This window comes from Copidosoma floridanum, unplaced genomic scaffold (assembly GCF_036245765.1).
Source record: "Copidosoma floridanum isolate Cflo_tuat_1 unplaced genomic scaffold, Cflo_Japanese_pri ptg000006l, whole genome shotgun sequence".
Taxonomy (NCBI): Eukaryota; Metazoa; Arthropoda; class Insecta; order Hymenoptera; family Encyrtidae; genus Copidosoma; species Copidosoma floridanum.
In genome coordinates this window covers 20,111,373-20,131,715 of record NW_028321883.1, presented here as the reverse complement: position 1 = coordinate 20,131,715, position 20,343 = coordinate 20,111,373, and the positions used below count along the sequence as shown (strand labels likewise).

General features: G+C 47.4%; 1 protein-coding gene across 2 annotated transcripts in view; it reads left to right on the top strand.

Annotated features, from left to right (window-relative positions):
- LOC106639451 (uncharacterized) overlaps window positions 1–16,749 on the top strand; it is a 215,891-nt gene extending 199,142 nt beyond the window's left edge. For both annotated transcript variants that reach the window (XM_014353075.2, XM_089598886.1), the window contains exon 3: window positions 14,989–16,749. In XM_014353075.2, the coding sequence (XP_014208561.2) occupies window positions 14,989–16,668 (1,680 nt within the window). In that variant the 3' untranslated portion in view covers window positions 16,669–16,749. The remainder of the gene's footprint in view (window positions 1–14,988) is intronic.
- Window positions 16,750–20,343: the final 3,594 nt, after the last annotated feature.

Below are 20,343 nucleotides of genomic sequence, written 5' to 3'. Positions count from 1 at the left end.
GGGGGCGAGAACTGCGAGAAAATCGTTCCTTGATTACCCGCCGCCATCAGCTGCGGTCCACCGATGCACCGTGAATAATGGAGTAATCGTGTTTTCGACAATTATGCGAATTCGGAGCTCTCCATATATATTATATACTCCCTACTCGTCGCCCTCCTTTTACTCGCGGATGTGGCCAATTTCCCGGTGGTTCTTCTTCTCGTCATTAACCACGATAAACAGTAAAAATCAATAGGTATTGACTTTATGCTTGAAGCCAAGTAAGTAATTGCAGAGCCATTATTGTAGAAGTCTTAGAAAACTCTTGAAACTACAAAAAAGAAGAAATACGAATGTTGTGGATTTTGAATATCCCTTGAAATTAAATTGCAAGTGTCATTAGGGCAACCAAAAAAAAATACAAACTCGTGCATCCGTCCAATTAATTGTGCGTGTATTAAATTATTTCTCTAGATCTTTCTCAAGTGGGCGTAGTTTATCATCGTTACTTCTTTCCGCCGACGAAGCTCAATCAGCTTGATTTTATCAGCATCACCTCTTTAAACGTAACCAAGTCTTTCCGCAGCAATTTCCTTCCACATCCGACTCCTGTCTAGCGATAAAAAAAACAAAAAAACAGACCCTTTGTCGTCGTAAACAAAGAGTCACAATTCCCTCTCCCTCTTCAATATAGTCAAAATATATACAGAATAGTCTTGTACACCGCGTGTTTAGAAGAAAAATTCAAATTCTCTAGTGCCCATCGCCAAACTTCACCAGATATCGTACACAATATGTGCATACACACACACTTGGATGAGGAAACTCGGGCACAACTCCACCAGCACCACCGTCGCCAGTCGAGAGCGAAAAGTCCCACTTCTCGAAAAGCTCGCCTTTGAGCTCGTACGCACGCACACACTTTGTCAGTCAAGAGGGAATCGGGAAGCTTTCCCGTCGATCGATACTTCCGACTCTCCGAGTTCACACACACATGCACGTTAAGTAACACATGTGGTAGTACAGTCCACGCTGGATTTTCAATACTAATGAATCGCCTCATTTACTTGCCCCCCAGAGTAGCTCATGATGACGGCTTGTTAAAGTATAGAAATAAAAAGACATACGGGTATAAGGTACAAGATCGGCTGACCCACATAACGCGAATAATCCTGCAACATTCGATCAAAGGAACCAGAGATAACGATTACCCTTATCGTTTGGCGTGAGCTTTATTGCGAAAGCAACTCACGATCCTTCGTCATCCCCGATCTCATTATTTAATCCACAACGCGTGCGGCCCATTTTTACCCCCTTGTGCGTACACCCGCGTACGGAGCCCCTCATAGAGGATGGGCCGACACGTAGAGCTTGTAGACGGAAGCACGTATCGCACGCACTTCCCTGTGCTCATTAATAATCAGCCGAGCACCGCTTGGCTCTGTGTTATTATTATCTACAGGTAAAGGACGATACACGCGATTCTCCAGGATCATATTCGTCTGTTTTTCGCTCGTTTGTATACGCATACGCGCATTCATATTTTCCGAGAGGGAGGGAAAAAAAGGGGGGGGGAGCGGTGAATAAATAAACTCGAGAAAATAGACGGGGACAAAAATCGCGAGCGCAAAAAGCTTTTACCCGACTCAATTTCCGCACATGTGCACGTTGCGTTGTTTTCGTTTCAATATTTAATATCGCTCGGCTGAGTCGCAAAAAGCACCCCCTTGAATTATTGCATCCCCCCCCCCTTCCCGCGGTGTATAATAAAAAGCAGGACCGCATTTTTGTGCTCTTTTGAAAAATGTTTGGCAACCCCCGTCTCCTTTGTTGCTCGCGGGAGAGAAGTATTTCATCTTGTAAACGCACAACGGGGCCGGCTTCATCCATACTGTGGTTCAACGTGTGCAGAGCAGACGCTTCGAACTTTAGAACATCACCTTTGAGTTAAATTGTCTCCGTATACGCGGGCACTTTGACAATAATTTCGACATCGTCATTCACCGCTAATCAAAAAAGCCGCTCAAAGGATATACCGCCGTACATTACGTCTAATGCATCCGTACAACCAACTCAGCACGGTGGTGGGCTCTAACGAACTTACGTCCTCTCTGCTCTTGGTCGGTGGCTAAAACACACGCGGTACACATAACCGTACGCGCATCATACGCACACACACACGAGAAATATATGGAGAAACGTTGTCTGACGCACAGAGGCGCGGGATGGAAACCACTCCTCGGCGCGCACTTAATAATGCAGAGATGCGCCGCCACTGGTGGCGAGGCTCATGCCGTTGACGTTATTGTATAAACCGAGGGTCGGTCGTCGCTGACACCGCGGATGTCTGGATGCTGATGACTATACGACCACGCGGCACGATTAAGGGTGTGTACACCAATACGTACGAGAGCACCCCCTTGTGCCTGGGTATGTATATATACATATTCAGGGGCGGGAAAAATGGACAGATGCTCGCGTTGAATTGGATTAGTATGTATGTATACGTATGGGGAACACGGGGGGCCTAGGGGACTTGTAATACGTGTCAAAGCTTTGTCGCTTGGTTCTGCAGGGCTGGTCAAAGTGACGGCTGCCTGTACCGATGGCTGCTCTCTGTCTCGAATTAGCGGATTAATAAGGCATCCTACGCCTGTGCTTTACCAACGTGCACTGCTGCCGCTGAGTGGTTTTGGCTCTGGCTTAATTTGGCTCTTTTGGCCTATGATGGCTGGATAAGCATAATCGTGTTAAATTCTTTTTTTTTCCTTTGCATCTGCTATACCATTGTTTGTCCAGTTTGTTGACGATTGCTAATTCGTGCAAATCCTTAGAGGTATAGAGGTAATAGTAGCACACGTATACATATTTCAATTACATTGCTGCCATTGTGGTTGGGTAGAATTGCGTTGTTGTATACGATAAGACTTTGGGTAATGTTTGTTACAGATAAATAATAATTACCGCAAGCACTAGTGCTTCTGCTCCCGCCCATCCCGCTCCATCTGCAGATACTTCCTTATGAATTATTCGTAGTGTGCAACAGTGGAGCGATACATACCCACGAGCAATTCCATTTGCTGGTGTGTGTACTCATTGTAATCCAGATAGTGCGGATAAAAAGAGGGGGAGGTAACGAAAGTGTCAGCCACAGGATATAAAAGAGCATCGGGCGGCATAAAAGTAAAGGGTGACACACAAATGGCCAACAGGAGTGGCGAGGTAATACACCCCGTTCGCTCGTATGCATAATGTACCAGTATAGGTATTGCGATCGCCTCTCGGCTTCTTTCGCCCCACATGTGCTTTAAAACTGTATACAAAACCCCCTCACGTGTATACATACAGATGCATGTACATACCACCAACAAGGAGGCGAGCTTTGACTCGTGGGTAATTTGTTTCGCAAATGGGTCACGAAAAATCCGGGAGCAACGGAGTAATCCTCTTTCGTGCTCCCCCCAGAGGATTTCCCTCCTTCTCCTCCTCCTTCGCCGCCTCTTCTTCCTGTGGTCACTACGCCAAGACAGATCCCTGTTTTCCATTAGCGCGCCCGAGCACGAAGGAGAAACGAGAGGCTATCAACGACTGAAGAAGCACCTATACCTATATATAGAAGGAGCAAGAGGAGGAGGGTGGATTTACCTGCAGGGTAACGAGAGTATGGTGCACGTTCTATTCAAAGTCGGGGATGTCGATGCGCTTTGGACAACGTTGCACTCACCCTTTGAACGAATAGTAAATTGAGAGAAGTGGAACTTTTTTCATACAAATGATTGCGCATTTACGGATCTGTGAGTCTTACAACAAAACCTCGAAGGAATCGTTTGTACCTTTAGGTACACACTCGGGGGTTTACAAACAAAAGTACGTATAGGTATAGTTATGTCCTTCAGAAATGCCCCTAGCATTTACTTTCGATCGTGTAATAGCTCAATATTGCCGCTCCTAAGAGGCTTAAAAACATCGGGAGCAAAGATTCCACTTGTAGAGCAGAGATGAAAACTTTTTCTTACCCCCCCCCACCCATCTCCTCCTTCCTTGAAAACTCTCTCGCGTAACATCCACTGTTGCCCCCATCCTCCGTGTAATAAATTTTTCAAACGACCAACTTTTCTCGCCGTACACGGCGAAAACAGCGCTTTCTCGTTTCGTTACTCCTGATTCCATTATTTTCTTCTCAAAACTCCCGATATTAACGCAATACATGTCGCAACTCCCCCGAGCCGAAACTTCCCCGTGAGTTTCAAAGGATCCCGCGCGTGATATGCATCGTGGAGGGCGCGTAAGCTCGTTATTGTCTCATCTCTCGACTGCGATGCGTCCCCCCTGGATATTTATATACATCATACCTAAGTCGAAAATCGATTTTCATAAGCTTTTTTCTACCATCCCGAGCTACCGTATAGAATACTCGTGTTCTGCAGCTCGAGGGAAAAAAGAGGCCCGCAATATCCCCGACTTGCATTTCCCGGTGTATAATGTATGATCCGTTTGCAATTGGTCAACACGCCAGACACACGGAGCTCAACTGCACACACGAGGAAAGGAGTCGCGTCCTAGTTTGCCCGAGAAATTTGAAATTTCGTCTTGACCCGAGCCACCCCGGCCCACGTGTACGTATACCCAAAGCTTCTCGAGATGCTTTTCCTCCTTTAAACTTATTACTTACTCCGAGAGACCAAGAGTATGTGCCGTGGAAAAGGAGGAGGGGAGGGGTAATTTTGTGCAATTTTATCGATTGCTCGCTCGCGCGCGTGTGTAGATATATACACACACATTATATATACATATACCCGCTGTGCCTCCATCATCCGGCCAAAGCGTGCCGACTAGAGAGTTAGAGGGGCTTTTCGAGTCGAGGAGCTTTTGTTTGTGATAAGTGAAGAGGGATTTGCGTTTTATGGGCAAAGAGGAGAGTGAGTGGTCTTAGCGTCACAGCCTTCCCTCTTTCTTCCTCATCCTCCTCTTCTTCTTCTTCTTCTTCTCCTCGAAACGAATGTACGTGATTTCAAATAAATTACTCTCTAGCGAGCCCATCCGCGCTTGTGTGGGCTCAGCTTTAACGCGGCAAACTTTATTATTATTTCAAGGAGCGCGCGAGAGATTAAATTACAAAAGCCCGGGATGAAACAAAGAGCTCCCGGGGAAAAATATCCGGACGCGGGGTGTGCGTGTGTGTATATACTTATCGGCGCGGAACTTTCGATAAACTTTATTGGACCTTTACCGATCGGAAGCGCTCGCGCTCGTGTGTGCGCAGAAAAGTTCAATAGCCGCTCGGCCCGGCAATCTTACTACGGATCATAAACCGTGTCCAACTTTGAAAATAAAAAAAAATAAAAAAAGGGAGCCGTGCTACGTATAGAAGAATCAATTTCCCGGGATGTCCTCGTTTTTCCATCGTAAACTTTGCGTCCCCGAAAATCGGTCCAAATGCTCGCTCGCCCGTAAACGGAACGAAAAAGCGTCAACCAAGGGAAGAAAAAAAAAATTCCCTCGTTCCTGCATGTGTACCTCCGTACGACCATTTCCCCCCTCAAAGTCCAAGCGGTCCAGTGCATGCACCGAGGTGGACTCGAACACTTGAACAGGGGGAGGATCCATTTTGCGTAAAGAGGGAGCTCGATCGGTAGGCTTCCCTGGGCTCGGGTTCCCACTCCCGTGCACGGACGCGTGGCGTAACACAGGGAGAGAGCGTATCCCTCAGCCGGTGCACCCGTCCTCCTTTTTGCTCGAGAGGCGCGAGGGGACTCACGCGTGCCACCTTGCGTCATCCGATCGGCACACGCGCCCTTCGTCTTCCGTGTTCGCTATTGTTCTGCGCGTGAGAAAAAGGTGTCGTCGTCGCGTGCCGATGGCCAGCTGAGGGTGAAAAAACGATCCCTACCCCCGCCTGCACAGCTTGCTCGCGCGGAAGGTCTGGCCATTCTCTCTTTTTTTTTTTTTTTTTTTTTCACGCAAGACCACTGCCTGCTGGGTTACATGGAAGCGTTAACCGATTGCGCGTCATCCGTGATAATATGCTCTTTTTTTTCCTTTTTTTCCAGGTGGAACAAGGGGTATGTGGATTTTTGGGTCACGTTTCGATCGCGAGGCTTTTCTTTTCAGAAAACTTTTTCCCAATCTCTCTCCTCGAAAACAGACAACAAAAGCCGCGCGCCCACAAGCCCACGTCTCGCAGTCGAGTCAATCATCGTGAAACGCGCTCTCGAAAACCAGAGGGAGGAAAGGAGTGGGAAACAATTTTTTATCGCGCGCTTTCAAAGCGCATACACGCGTGTGCCCTCGTAACGCGCGCGTAAATACGCTCGTGGGAAAAATGGGAGATCGAGTGTGTGTGTGTATGTGGAGGAGGAGCGAAAATCGCGGAGATTGCAGCTGCGTCTCGAGGGTTGGCGGTGGGCGATTTAAGATTCCAATTTCACCGAGAGCCGGGAGGGAGGGAGAAAAAGAAAAAGACGTCTCGCTCTCGTCGATCGTCCTCGTCGAGGAAAAAAGGGGGAGGAGTTGCAGCACCGGGGGTTTTTATGCCAAGTGCGGGGCGCGGCCGTCGCTGCCTATTACTCGAGGGAAATTCGAGACATTTTGATTCCGCGGGCGAGCGACTTTTACGAGACCCGTGGACTCTGTCGCGGCCAATGGAGATTTCTCACCGGCTTGCTTGCTGTAATATACATACGTGCGCGTGCATTACTTTTTTCCTAATCATATTCGGGGATACTGCACGCTAAGCGTTTAATATAAATGTGATGAAAAAAAAAAAAAAGAAATTCTTGCAAGCGAAGCTTCATTCTACTCTGTTCACTTGAGCTCGTTCGAGAAAAGTATTTTGCTACTAAAAGCCTATCATTATATTGCACACCTATCTTTCAAAATACAGTTAATTTGTTCAAAAACGTTAAAACGATGTTAAATTACAGAGGTCCTCATTGTACATTTAACAATGTATCGGCAATAATTCATCGTAATCTCTCTCCTTCTCTTTATCTTGGTGCATGTCATATTCATAGGTACGCGTCGCTGGGGTATACATACGTATACGTTTACGTACACAGGGAGTTGTGAATCATGAATGCCTGCTGAGACTTTGGGACCTTTGCATTTTGTATTTAATCGCGCGGGAGACTGGCAAGAAAAGTGTACGGAGACGGAGAGTGACGGGGATACGGCGGAGACGGCCAAAACCGGGGGATGTGTGTGCACGTGCATGGGGCTACTTATAGAGACCGCGGATTAACCATTTACGTCACGAAATCACGTGTTCGCTGATTATTGTGTAATGAAAGTTGGCTGGATGGGGAGGTAACCTTTTTTTTCATTTCTATGTCTATTATAGATTTTGCTGCTTCACAAAAGTACCTCATATTTTCACTAGAAGAAATAGATTATATGTATTCTTCAATATGATTATGAATTGGATCTGTAACATGAGTGTAGTCTTTACAACATCGTGTTAGTAATCAACTCTGCGTGTACTTAACCAAGTGTTCAAACTATCTCGAGTAATTTTCCTCCGATTCGGTGTACTAGAACTTTATACTACAACTTTATTATTTGTAATAGGAGAGGAAAGTTATTCACAGCTATTCTACCAAGTACTGAGATCTAAGGAACTAATAATTACCTACCTGTTTTTTCACTACAACTCTGGGAATCAAAATGTTACACAAGTACGTCACAGTTACATGTCGGGAGAAAATTTTAAATCTCATTAAAATACATTCCGTAAGTTATCCCAACACTTAAAACTACAAAAACTGTTTCAAATTGTGTAAAAGACCACTTTACAGCATCACATTCGATACTTTATAACAATTTGTACTAGATACAGAACTTGTGGAAATTAAAATCTCTCTACTTGGCTACTCTTGTAGAATCGAAAAGAAAAATTTTTTCAAGCAACGATTGATACTTAATTTTGTGCTCAATCAAACGTTGGCCTGAAATGTTATTCTTAAAAGTTTAATGAGAAAAACTAATTTAAAAAATAATCAAAGTTCCACAAGACTCGGTGCTGGAAAAAAAAGGGTATGCCTCACGCTTTTTGCGCTCTTGTAAAAACACATAGAGTATACCTGTACTCGTGAGAAACAGCTGTACGTACAAATGGATGTATAATCAAATCGAGAAGTAATGTTAATTAAAACTTTTGATGCTCGCAAAAGTAAGGAGATGGCAAAAAGTAAAATTAACGATAGAACGAGTTTCGCCGTCCTGCAACATTTTAATGAACCTTGTAACATCGATCCTTCCTTCTGATGAGAGCCATAGGGTTCGTAAAAATTTGCTAATGTATCGATTACATTATGCATTTCGCAAACTTGTCTTTTTTTTTTTTTATCTCGGTACCTTCCAATCGTATACCCACAATAAACATGCACAAACGCGTATCGGAAAGTGCACATTCCTTGAAAAAGACCAGCCGCATAATCGTTACAACCAATAGTACGGCTTCGGTATCGGATTATTTTACGATCCTCCCCCGCTATACATATATCGTACACACCAACGTCTGCGCAGCCTACAGTAATAATAATAAAAAAAAGAGCCGCGTGCAATCAGTGTCGAATCGAATTTTTTAAGAGCCATTTCGTTCGGCTTGTACTTTATGCATATAGTATGAAATCGGCCATGTATATATATACAGGGAGAAAAGTGGCGAGTCGGATTGTTTTGCATTATTATCACTCAACTTATTCGCGGCAGGGTATTACAGAGGGTGGAGAGAGAGAGAGAGAGAATTAGGCGCAGAGAGCCTTTTTCTCTTGCATTTCTTTTTTCCTCCTGCAAGTAGCGGGGGGCAAAAAGAGCCATTCTCGGGGAAGAATCCCTTCGGCCGACTAGAGGAGCCGAGATATGCAGAAATTAAATATTCATTTGCCCTCTCTAGCCACTACCACCGAGAATTCCTCCTCCCCCGCCTACTTCCTCGGTCTTCCCATTATCTCCTCTCCCTTTTGTGGAATCCGCGATCTTCGCTCTCCTTCCACTTTCATCCTCGTGCTTCTTTTCTCTCCATCTCACTCTCGGCTCGGCTTCAACTTCATTTTCCTCGTTTCTTCTCTCTACTTTTTTTATCCCCCCCCCTCCTTTCTTTTCCTCGTAATAATGTGCATTTTCTTTGTCGCTTGTAATTTTATTCCCACCGCAAATGGAATTCTCTTCCTCCCGGACTCCCTCTCATCTCCACTATGACGCGCTACTAATTTATATTACCATACCATCTGCGGGGGCCTTTCTTTTTTTTTTCCCCTCGTTCGGGAGGAAAAGTTCGGAAAATCCGTAGTAATAGCTTTTTCGATCGCCGTAAAACACGCAAGTGCCCGATATCCCGTGGAAAAAAAAGAAGCAAAGAGAGAGAGAGAGAGAGTTTTACCAGAGCCGTACAAATCGATCGGTCAAGCCTGATCGCTCCGACCTCGAAATTTTGCTTTCGGCCGAAAAAATCCGTGAAAAAAAAAAAAAAAAAAAAAAAAAAGGAAACTACAGATGGGGGAGAGGACACACAAGCTCCGAATCTCTCGGCCGAGCTATTTCCTCGAACGATCGAGGCTGTACGCTACTATCCGTGCGCGTCGAGTAATGCCTTTGGCCTACGGCCAGTTTCGCACGGGATTTTCTGCAGATAGCCAATGAAGAGCAGAGCCAGGGTAGCCAGGAATTCTGGCCTTTTAACGCATATACACGCCAGCTGCATCACCCTGCCCCGTCCATTCCTCGCTTGCTGTGTACTGCCGCATCCGAGTGCCTCTCTTTTCTTGCAAAGCCGACGAGGCTTTTGTACATACGCGTACATATACCTGTTGAGGTATATATATACGTTATGGACTCGGCACGGCTTTGGAGCTCGTTTACACGTGGACGGATCCTTTTTCACGCATACATGTATACGCACGCTCGAGTGTACCTGGTATACCAACGTATATAGGTAGTTTGACCGGGTAAAGTGAACTCTCTTCCTCTCTTTTACCTATATACGCAAGAATTTCCTGACCGAGATACATCGGTTCGATGTAGACATACCACCGCGCTCGAGAGGCGGTAATCCATGTATTACGTCGGGGGGGGATGAGAAATTAGGATTTTCGAAGATTTTTATACCTCGAGTGTCATTGAGATGGATATTTTTTCAAGAGAGAGGGAGAGCCACTTGGCACGGTTTGTGTTTGATAAGTTTTCAAGACATCGAGCTCTCGAGGGGCAAAGGGAGGGAGAAAACGAAGGCGAATTTATCGCTGCGGCGCAAGTTTCGAGTACCTGGTTTTCTTCTCCCCTTCCAACCCCCTCTTTGTTCACTCGACGATGGCTGATCAATCGCCTTATTACGTATATTTAATTCTTTTATGTGTTGAGCATTCAAACGCGAATTTTTTAATGAAAAAATAGGGGGAGAGAAATCAAGAAGGGAAAAGCGAATCACATCTGAAACGCGAACCTACGTGCGCAATATCTCGAAATTCGCCGTCGTAGAGCTTCAATACCCCGTCGAGATCTCCTTACTCGTTCAGTATATGGGATCTTTCGAATTTCATAAGACTCCAGCAGCTCGGTCCCCGATAATCCAACGCAAAATCATGTCAATCCTTTTGCTCTCCGAGCGCACATATGTATATACCATATCCTCTCGACAATATCCTGAGCTTCCTTCGCTTGGATAGAGCCCTACCCTTTTGGGGTGGAAGCGCAAAGAACCAGTCTGAGGCCGAGATTTAATTTTCGTCCAAGACGACTCGGACCTTCCTCTCGTTACGATCTATATAGTGTATATGTATATACCACGAAAATTCCAATTTCTGACCTTTCCGACCCAACCGCTGATAGGAGACCGACGGCGGCGAGTCGCTTTTTCAGGCGGGGATTAGCCAGTACCATCGATCACCCACCCCCTGCCACCTCCTCTTCGTTTCTTTCTCTCTGTCCCCTGGTGCAAAAGCCCCTCCCCGCCGGCCTTTGGCTCTCCTGTCGCACATACTCGAGGAGAAAAAGAGAGCGGAATGAAAGAAAGAGGAAAAAAAAAATTAAGAGAGTGAGGGAGGGTAATCCCTCTTTTTTTCCGACTGCTCTTCTTTTGTCGAATCCGACGCCCTCGTCCTCTCAGGGCACACCGCTGCCTCGTCGTTGCTGAGAAAAACAGACATCGCCGAAGGGAGGGGGGGAGGAATTGGACGATACGAGGCAAAAACGAGGCCTCGAGACGAAGCTCCGTCCCTTTTCTCGCGTGCGTGAGCCTCATCCTTCACCCTCTCCCGGTCCTTTGACTTTTCCTTACGAATATACCGTATCACTCTTGTATTACAGCTGGCATCGTTTTTCTTCGTGCCTCTATACACCACTCATCGCGCGATGTGTCCTCTTTTGCTATCTGTCTCTTTTTTTTTTTTTTTTTTTTTTTTTTTTTCCCTGGCCTTTCGATTGTACGTGTATCCACTCGTTTGGCGAAAAGACAACCGAGTCGGAGTGTGTGTTAGTGCCGAGAGTACAGAGAGAGAGAAAGAGATAGGCGGTAAGTTTCCAGACAAATTGACGGCTTTCTCCTTGGTTCGCCTTGTTGTCGTCGGCCGCTTTTATTGATGAGCCGAAAGATAAACGAGAACTGTGGATCACGCGAGTTGGAGGAAATTGAGAAATCTCCGTGTATTTGGAGGAAAACACGCGCGTGCCGTTTCATCGTTTCGCAATTTGAATTATTTCGAGGGAGAGTTCGGCTAAATTGTTTGTTCAAACTAACGCTTGGATGAAATTGGGCGGGATTTTTTCATTTCTTTCCGAATAAAGTGCATTTTTTCGTCGGAAAGGGGTTTTTTATACATCACCATTCACAATACATCTTGGATATCAAACTTTACTGTAAATCATCCGAGAAAAAATAATATTTAATTTTTTTTATTTTATTCAAATTGTCGTTGCATTGTTTTTGCTGGAAACAAATTTCCTTAAGCTCTATCTTTCACGTAAGTAGTGATGAGAAAAAAAAAAAACTCTTTAGCTCAAACAATCCATTGCATTTTTAATTAAAAAAAAAAAAACTTCATTGTACAAAAAAATTGTAGACTTTCCAATTAATTTGAAACAACTACTTTATCTTAAAAAAAAAAGATTGTACTCGTGATAGGCTATGTCGCTCTTGCATCCTTTATTTATAGAAAGGAGTAAACAAATAGCTGCAACAGGCAGGGCTGGGGAGATAAACTCCGGCGAAACGGAAACTACGAAATTTCGGCGATCAAAAACAATTTGCGAAGCAACGGAGCCCGATATAACACAGGAGTTGTCCCAAGCTCAGCGCGGACGAGCGGAGCGTATGTATATATGTATGCATTATCTTTGTACCACCCATCTAAACAACACTGGGCTCTCTCCGCTTTCTCTCATCCACGCGCGTGTACTATCAAAGATACGTATGTACGCAGGAGCGGGCAGTTTCAACCGGCACAACTGACACCACTTCGATAAGCCTGATAAACTGCCAGGGAGGGAATCGTCGAAAAGGCAGTCAAGTTTCGACGACCGATCGAGAGGAACTCGCGCGCGATCGGTCCACGTATATACAATATATGTATATGACGATGTCGATACATACGCCCACCCGTGAGCTTCTGAAACTCTCCTCCACCCTCTGTGTCCGCGAAAGCTCTGCAGATACGTTCGTGTAACCGTATATACATATGTTGCCGTATATCGGGAAAAGCCGACACTCGACATCAACACCCCATCGATGGTACGTAGCATGGGTTCACAGTGTTCACACCTATGATCCAATTTTTCAAAGCGACAAGTTTCATAGTACCTCTTAAATTTCGTCAAAGACAGCAGAGTTGAGCCTCCTTACGCCCAAGGAGCTCCTTATAAAATATACAACGCTCGAGCGAGGGAAGGTTCACCAACCCTATGTTATATGATGCATGATTGATGCCTCTGTAGCGAGGGAGTGGGTTCTTGTGTGGTTCTACCATACACACTTTGATTATAACCTGTCAATTTTACGAGGTGAACTTTGGTGGAGCTTTCAAGGTCGCGTGTTGCAGGTGATGAATGATGGTTGGAAACGTGACACGTATATACCTTTTATACATGCGAGAGTTTTTTTCTTTTTTTTTTTTTTTCTATCGAAGGGAACAAAAAGTGTCAATGTGTTGCATCGTGTGGCTCTTCTGTCAAAATCTTATTGGATCACTGATTGGTTCGCGATCAAAGTGGGAAATATTCGATTCCGGTGCATTAAATTGATGAGCTGGCTATTGGAAATTTCATTAAAATTTTCGAGAGTATCGAGTGAACGCTTCATCACCAGTTTGATGGAATGCTCGTTAGTATACCAATCGTCTTTTTTTTCATTACTCATACACGTGTTATACATACATACAAATGGAGAGGCGATCGCATCGATAAAAACATTCAATTAAAAAATCTCCACGTATTTCTACGGCCGAACGCGCACGCGAGTTGTTCAAAGGGACGACCATTCAAAACCCACAATAGATATACATCGAGAAATAAAAGCTGATCGAGCAGATCCTTGATTGAATCGCATTTTTTTTTGTTTTTTTTTTTTGTTTTTTTACCGAAACGCGTGTATGGAAAAGTTCGCAATGAACAATAAATACAACTCATTCACGTGCTCGCTCGAAGAGAAGGAAAAACGCAAATCCCCATCAGCTATCGAGGCACGTACAGTGCACGAAACGACATACACGCGTGGGTACAGAGGGAAAAAAGTTTATTACGCGGTTGGAGGCGTGAAAACGATAATTTACATGCAGCTGACGTGTCGCGGGAGGGGGAGCTTTTTCGATTAAAAAACAAGCGTACAGGTGTATTACCCGCGCCGCGTCGTCGCGATTAAAAGCGCAGCGCGAAATTCAATCGTCACCGATATACCTATACGTGTTACACTCCGGAAAACAATACGCCACCTTTTCTCCTTGCTCAGCTGTCGTGCATCAACTCCGCGGTATAGGATCGACCGACCGTTGTATACCCACAGCACAAGCGTGTCACTCGGTATGCGGAGATTGTGTTGTATATATGTTTGCGAGGGGGGGGGGAGGAGAGCGAGCATTATAATGGGGAACGAGGTCAGGGCGTCAGGCAGACGAAGTTCGGCGACACACATAATCCGGGGCTCTAATGACGCGGCGCTCTCGCTCCCCCTTTTCCGTCTCTCCAAAGCGGTAATATGCGTATACACGCTGACGCTCGCGCGCCTCTACTGCATAATCACCCGTAGCGCACGTACACGTACATACATGCACAAAAGGAAAGGAAGAAGCGGATAATCCGTCGGCGCTAGGAATGGAAAGCGAAAAAAAAAAAAAAAAAAAAAAGGTAGTCGAGGGAGGCTTTCCCGGTCCCTTCCGCGGGCTGGAATCAAACGCCGAAAGAGCGCGAACCTGTTTTTTTTCCTTAACCAAGAGTCTGCGTATGGTACTTTAATTCAACCCCTGCGCACACACTGTGCCCCCCCCCCCCTGCAATGCGCATACGTGCGCCTAATGGCCATAAAAAAAAAAAAAGAAGAAGCTAACGCGCAGCCCAGGAGGGAAAGATCGACTCGAAGCTGCTCTCGGAGGAGAGCAGGATCTTTGATGTCCCCATTAAGGCGCTTGAAAGCTACTGCCACCCCTTGCCCCCCCCCTCGCTTCTTTTTTCCTCCTCCACTATGCACTGCTTCTTCTTCTTCCTGAGTGCTTTTGCTTTTATTTTGCCCGACTTGCCTTGCGAGAAATACTGTTACGCAAATTATATCTGTACATGTATACAGGGGCAATCTTTCTTTTATTATTACTTTGCAACAGTAGAAGAGCCAGCAGTGCAGGGGGTACGTCTTTTTTAACGGCTCACTTAGCGAATGCATTACGCTGTGAATTAATAAAGGTGCCCCTTATAGGGAGGGGGGCAAGATATTGCCACCCGAAAGCTCTCGGAGCTAATTATTGCTCTCTATTAGATATAAAAAAAAAAAAAAGAAAAAGAAAATTAATGTATTTTTCCTTGGTTTTGTTGCAGATGCACCGTAGGATGCCGTTGACGACGCTCCTGCTCGTGCTGATCCTAGCGGCGGGCGTGCTGGCGGGAAGCGAGGCGGCCTTCTGCCCGAACGGGTGTGACTGCGACGACGAGACCCTCGTGGTGTCGTGCATCAACGCGAAACTCGACGTGATCCCCATCGCCCTGAACCCGAGCATCCAGCGCATCGTCCTGCGCGAGAACCAAATCAAAATTGTCGACGCGGCCTTCCAGTTCTACGGCGACTTGCGCAACGTCGACCTCTCGTTCAACCACCTCGTGACCATACCCGACCGCAGCTTTGACGCCCAGAAGCAGCTGGTCGAGCTGCACCTCAAGCAAAACAAAATCTCGGCCGTCACAGACAAGACCTTCTTTGGCCTCCAGTCCCTCACGGTCCTCAACTTGCGCAGCAACTACCTCGAGACCCTCACCAACGGGCTGTTCGCCTCGCTCGAGAAGCTCGAGGAACTCGACCTCGGCCGCAACCGGATATCCAACGTAGAGCCCGGCGCCTTCCAAAAGCTCGGCTCCCTGCGCGTCCTCTACCTCGACGACAACCAACTGCAGAGCATACCCTCCGCGGCCCTGGCGCCCCTCAACGCCCTCGCCGAGCTCCACGTTGGCCTGAACGCCTTCTCCTCCCTGCCCGACGACGCGTTCAAGGGCCTCGAGCGACTTGCCGTCCTCGACATAACGGCCGCTGGCCTGGACAACGTCAGCGACGACGCCTTCCGCGGCCTCGGCGCCCTCAAGAGCCTCAAGCTCAACGCCAACAAGCTGCGCGAGGTGCCCACCCGGCAGCTGTCGGCCCTCACCCGGCTCGAGGAGCTCACCCTCGGCCAGAACTTTTTCACGTCCGTGAGGTCGGGGGCGTTCCGGGGCCTGGCCAACCTTAAGAAGCTCGAGATATCGGGCGCCACCCTCCTCGGGACGATCAAGCGGGGCGCCTTCTCGGACAACGGGAACCTCGAGACCCTCGTCCTGAGCAACAACAAGCGGCTCTCGGTCCTGGAGGACGGGGCCCTGGCGGGTCTGCCGAACCTACGCCACCTCATGCTGCGCGACAACGACTTTGCCAGCTTCAGCGAGTCGCTGGTCGCTTGGAACGAGCTCAGGCGGCTCGACCTCAGCGAGAACCCCGTGTTCTGCGACTGCGGCGTCATGTGGCTGGCGGACGTGTTGGCGCCCCGCAACTCGAGCCCCGTCATTTGCGCCGAGCCGAAGGAGCTGCAAGGCAAGCCGTTGCGGGGCATGCGCCCGGACGAGCTGGGCTGCGCGTTCTCCGATCCCAGGAAGCAAGCCCTCCTGGCGACGCTGTGCGCCGCTGGTGTGGCCTTCTTCGTGGGCGCCGTCTTTGTGCTGTATTATCGGTGCAAGCGCCGGGTGCGGGACGCCTTCAAGGACTACGAGTGGAAGAACCGCACGATATCGCGGAAGGAGCACGAGTACCAGAAGACCTTCTCCGAGGACGAGTACGTGGTTAGGGCGGCTCACGCGGCAGCGGCTGCCGGGCACCACCATCACCACCATCACCACCAGCAGCACAACAACAACAGCCACCTGAACAACCACCTGAACAACCCGCACTCGTCGCTCCACTTGCACCAGCAGCAGCAGCAGCAGCAGCAGCACCACATCACCTCCGGTGTGAAGCCAATACCGGTGACGGAGCTGTAGCTAGAGCTCCGGGCGGCGAGCCCAAACAGTAGTGGTGTCCACCACGGCGGGGGAGGAGGCGTCTGGTTCCTGCCCCATGGTGGCACGACGCCCGCCGAGGGCTTCACCTACATAGACGGGGAGACGGCGCACAAGCTGCGCCGCAGTCCCCTGGGAGCGCTGCCCGGTGGCTCGGCGAGCCTGCGGCTCTGCACGAGCCCGAACTGCACCAACGGTGACCTGGCCAACGGCTCGGCGGTCCAGCACACCTACAGCGACCTGAACTTCACCTCGCTACGGCGCAACGGGGGCCGCGCGGTCTCGACGGCCCGCAGCCCGAAGAGCTCGCCCTCGCCCCCGCCCCCACCGCCCCCCAGGTATCCTGCCCAGTACCCGACCCTGCCCATGAACAACGGCAGCGTCTGCCACCACAATCGCCAACAACAACAGCAGTCCAAAGAGCAACAGCACCGGGAGCCCGGCAGCGCTGGCACGCTGTCGTCGTCGGCCAGGGAGCAGCGGCGCGACAAGCACCGGGAGTCCGGCAGGCGCATGGAACAGCTCTCGGCCTCGTCGCACCAGCAACGCCAGGAGGAGCTCGAGGTTGTGCACCGGGGCAGTCTGGCTCGGCGCGACATGGCCGGCTACCACGCGTAAATCATCCCATTCGCCACTAGCGGGTGAACACGATGAAGAAGATGAGAGAGGGTGCGCTTTGCATGGACCTTTTTTTCTTCGCCGTAGCACAAGTATAATATGTTCGAAAGACTATGGAGCTGTGAGTTGTCGCGGTTGTGGGCGACAGACACAGAGACACGCCGACGGTTGCAGTCGGTTACTTTTGATTCCGTGCCCGTGATGTGAAACGAAAAGCAATTCAGAAAGATGTGCGTGTATGTGTGTGTGTGTGTGGATTATGGCGATTATCGGTGAGCGTGTGTCGGCGATACCGGGATTTAAATATTTATTATATCGTATATCGTTGTGGGAAAAAAAAAAAAAAGAAAAAAAAAAAAAAAATTATACGTGTCGTATGATTAAGCTTATACAGTTGTGCGGCGTATTTATTGAACCGACCAGTGTTGTGTCACTTGAGATGCTTCTTTCTTACGTTTAATTTAAATATTATCATTGGCAATCCGAGCTCCGATGATTGTCCGGTAGTGTGTATATGTGTATGTGTATGAGCGCCGACGAATCAATTGAATCGTTTTCGTTTGTACGGTTCATTTGTTTTTGTCCTCGCGAAAACGATTCACTTGGTTGCCTTCGTTGCTAACTTGATTGTGCGAAAGACGTGAATAGATTTATTACAAAATCACAATTGTATCTATATGTATATGAAAATTTGACTAGTCGCCAGGACAAGAATCTGCGTGCGAGTCGAGCCTCGGATTGCCAAGAGGGATTAATTACATAATAGTACAGTGCGAATGATCGAGCGAGCGAGTGTATAGGTAAATAATTATTCGTGTACGTCGTTCAGTACAAAGAATCGATAAGCGATTCTTGCGCATCTACTACGAGTCTTGTCGAGCGAACGCAAACAGAACAAACAAAAAATACGAAAAAAAAAAAGAAAAAAAAATATATAAGCAATCTCATGTAATCTATGAATGAGGTAATAGACGACCGGTACGTTGCTAGGATAAAACTCGTGTAAAATATGATAGGCTGTACGGTGCAGAGCAGTACCAAGTTCGATTTCTAGAAAACGGTCTATACGTTGAAGCCTCGATGGATCCCATTATCATTAAATTAAACGAGGACTGTGACCGTGCATACGCTGAGGGCGTGGCGTACGACCTTAATTAAAACGGACGCTAGGAAGCAGGTACATATATTCGAAACGAGGGGAGAAATGGAAAAAAAAAAAAAAACCATCCACACACACGTACTACTTATTACGGGCTTCTTTTTCTTCCCAGCGTACCTATGTATACATGGCGAGTATGCGGCAACGCTACGCCGTACAGACGAGTGTATAATTCTCTCCGCCCTTTTTTCCTCCCAACTATAAATTTCAGTCCTTCTCATCGTCTATCTGCACGTATGTGTATACGTGCGTGCGTCTCGTTCGTTGACGTGCGTCTCTCATTAAGGGAGACAGCCCGCGCGCGCGTGTGTGTGTATGTGTTGTCTGCGTATATATCTCAGCAGAGGGTCGAAAAAATACATACAGCACCGCCACGCAGAATTAAAGAGAGAAGCCGGGGAGCGGAAAACGAGTTTGCTTTTTCTTATTGGCTCGCGTGCGCCTCGCGTGTATTAAGATGATTTTAATCGGGTTTACAGGGTTTCTGTACATCATCAACGAGTGCGGTGAGAGCGTTTGAATTATTTTTCCACAGAGTTAAACGATGACAACAACAACAACAAAAAAAAAGGTTACCAATAGAAAAAGAAAGGGAGAAATGCAAAAAAAATGCTCGCCCCTGATTCCCTTTTCCGTTTCCGTTAACGAAGGCCCCACAATCTGCGGCCCTGATCGGACCCACGCTCGAGCAAAAGGTCCCTTAATTGGTCCCCCAAAGAGGACCAAAAAGAAAGACTGTGAAAAGGGTATCACTGCATCTACGGGAGAAAGAGCGGAGATAGACTACCGCGGGCTTCGATCGCGGATTAATTAACTTGACGAACCCGCGCGTGTGTATATATACGTACGTACAAAATTTGCAAGCGTGGCCATTTGTTTTTTCGCTCAAAGTGTTTGTAATCTCGATCGTCATCTGCGAAACCGGAGCGATCGCTTTGAATTTCCGATGGAAGATCAATTTTTTCAATAATCCGGACGCACTCGCGCGCGCGCAGCCCGAAATTTTCATTATTAAATTCAGTTCGACTTTCATTACGTCTCGCTCAAGGGCAATATCGGCATCCTGGCGCGCCCAACTTTCCCACACGCGCGAGGAGAGAGCCATCGGTCCTTGGGTCGTGGCAAAAAGGACGACGAACCGCTTGCTCGTCGTTTCGATGAATTTTTATGCGAGCGTCCCTTGGGGCTCTCCGCTAACCCTCCGAGTATATTAGACCAGTGGGTGGAGAATCAAAACTGCCGGGAGTAAGAAAAAAAAAAAAAAAAAAAAAAAAGAAAAGAATTAGTTTCCTCGCCAAAGTATATATACACGAGTCCTACTCTCTCGTTATGCGCCTTTTGCAATATTAAACTGCCGGGAATGAATAAGGAAAGAAAAAAAAGGAAGACGAGCCAGCGACGACGAAAAGAAACGAAGCTTGTCGCCGTCGTCTAGTCGTCCTTTATCAGCGAAACAAAAAAGCAATCTCCCGTACATTTTTCACGTCGTCCTTCTCGTCTCGGTTCTCTTTTCCCCTCATTGCCGTAGGGAAAGGAGAAAAAAAAAAATAAAGTTATATATATACACACAGAAGGCGAATCTAATAAATTAAACGCCATCTTTACCATTAGCAGCAGTAGCAGCTCTCGCGCTTCGCTTAACCTCATTACGCTTTCATCATCTCCCTATTCTGCGAGGCTCGAAAATCTCGTTTCCATCCCCAGCGTATATATACACTCTGGAGCTAGAACAACACCACCTCGAGTCCTCGGTATGGATGACGAAGTGAAAAAAGAAATAATGCCGTTGTTTCTCGATAGAGCTACGAAAGCGGAAAAATCGCTTTTCAAAGTGGCCAAGAAAAAGGGAGGAAAAATGGATACTCATCCTACATCGAGGG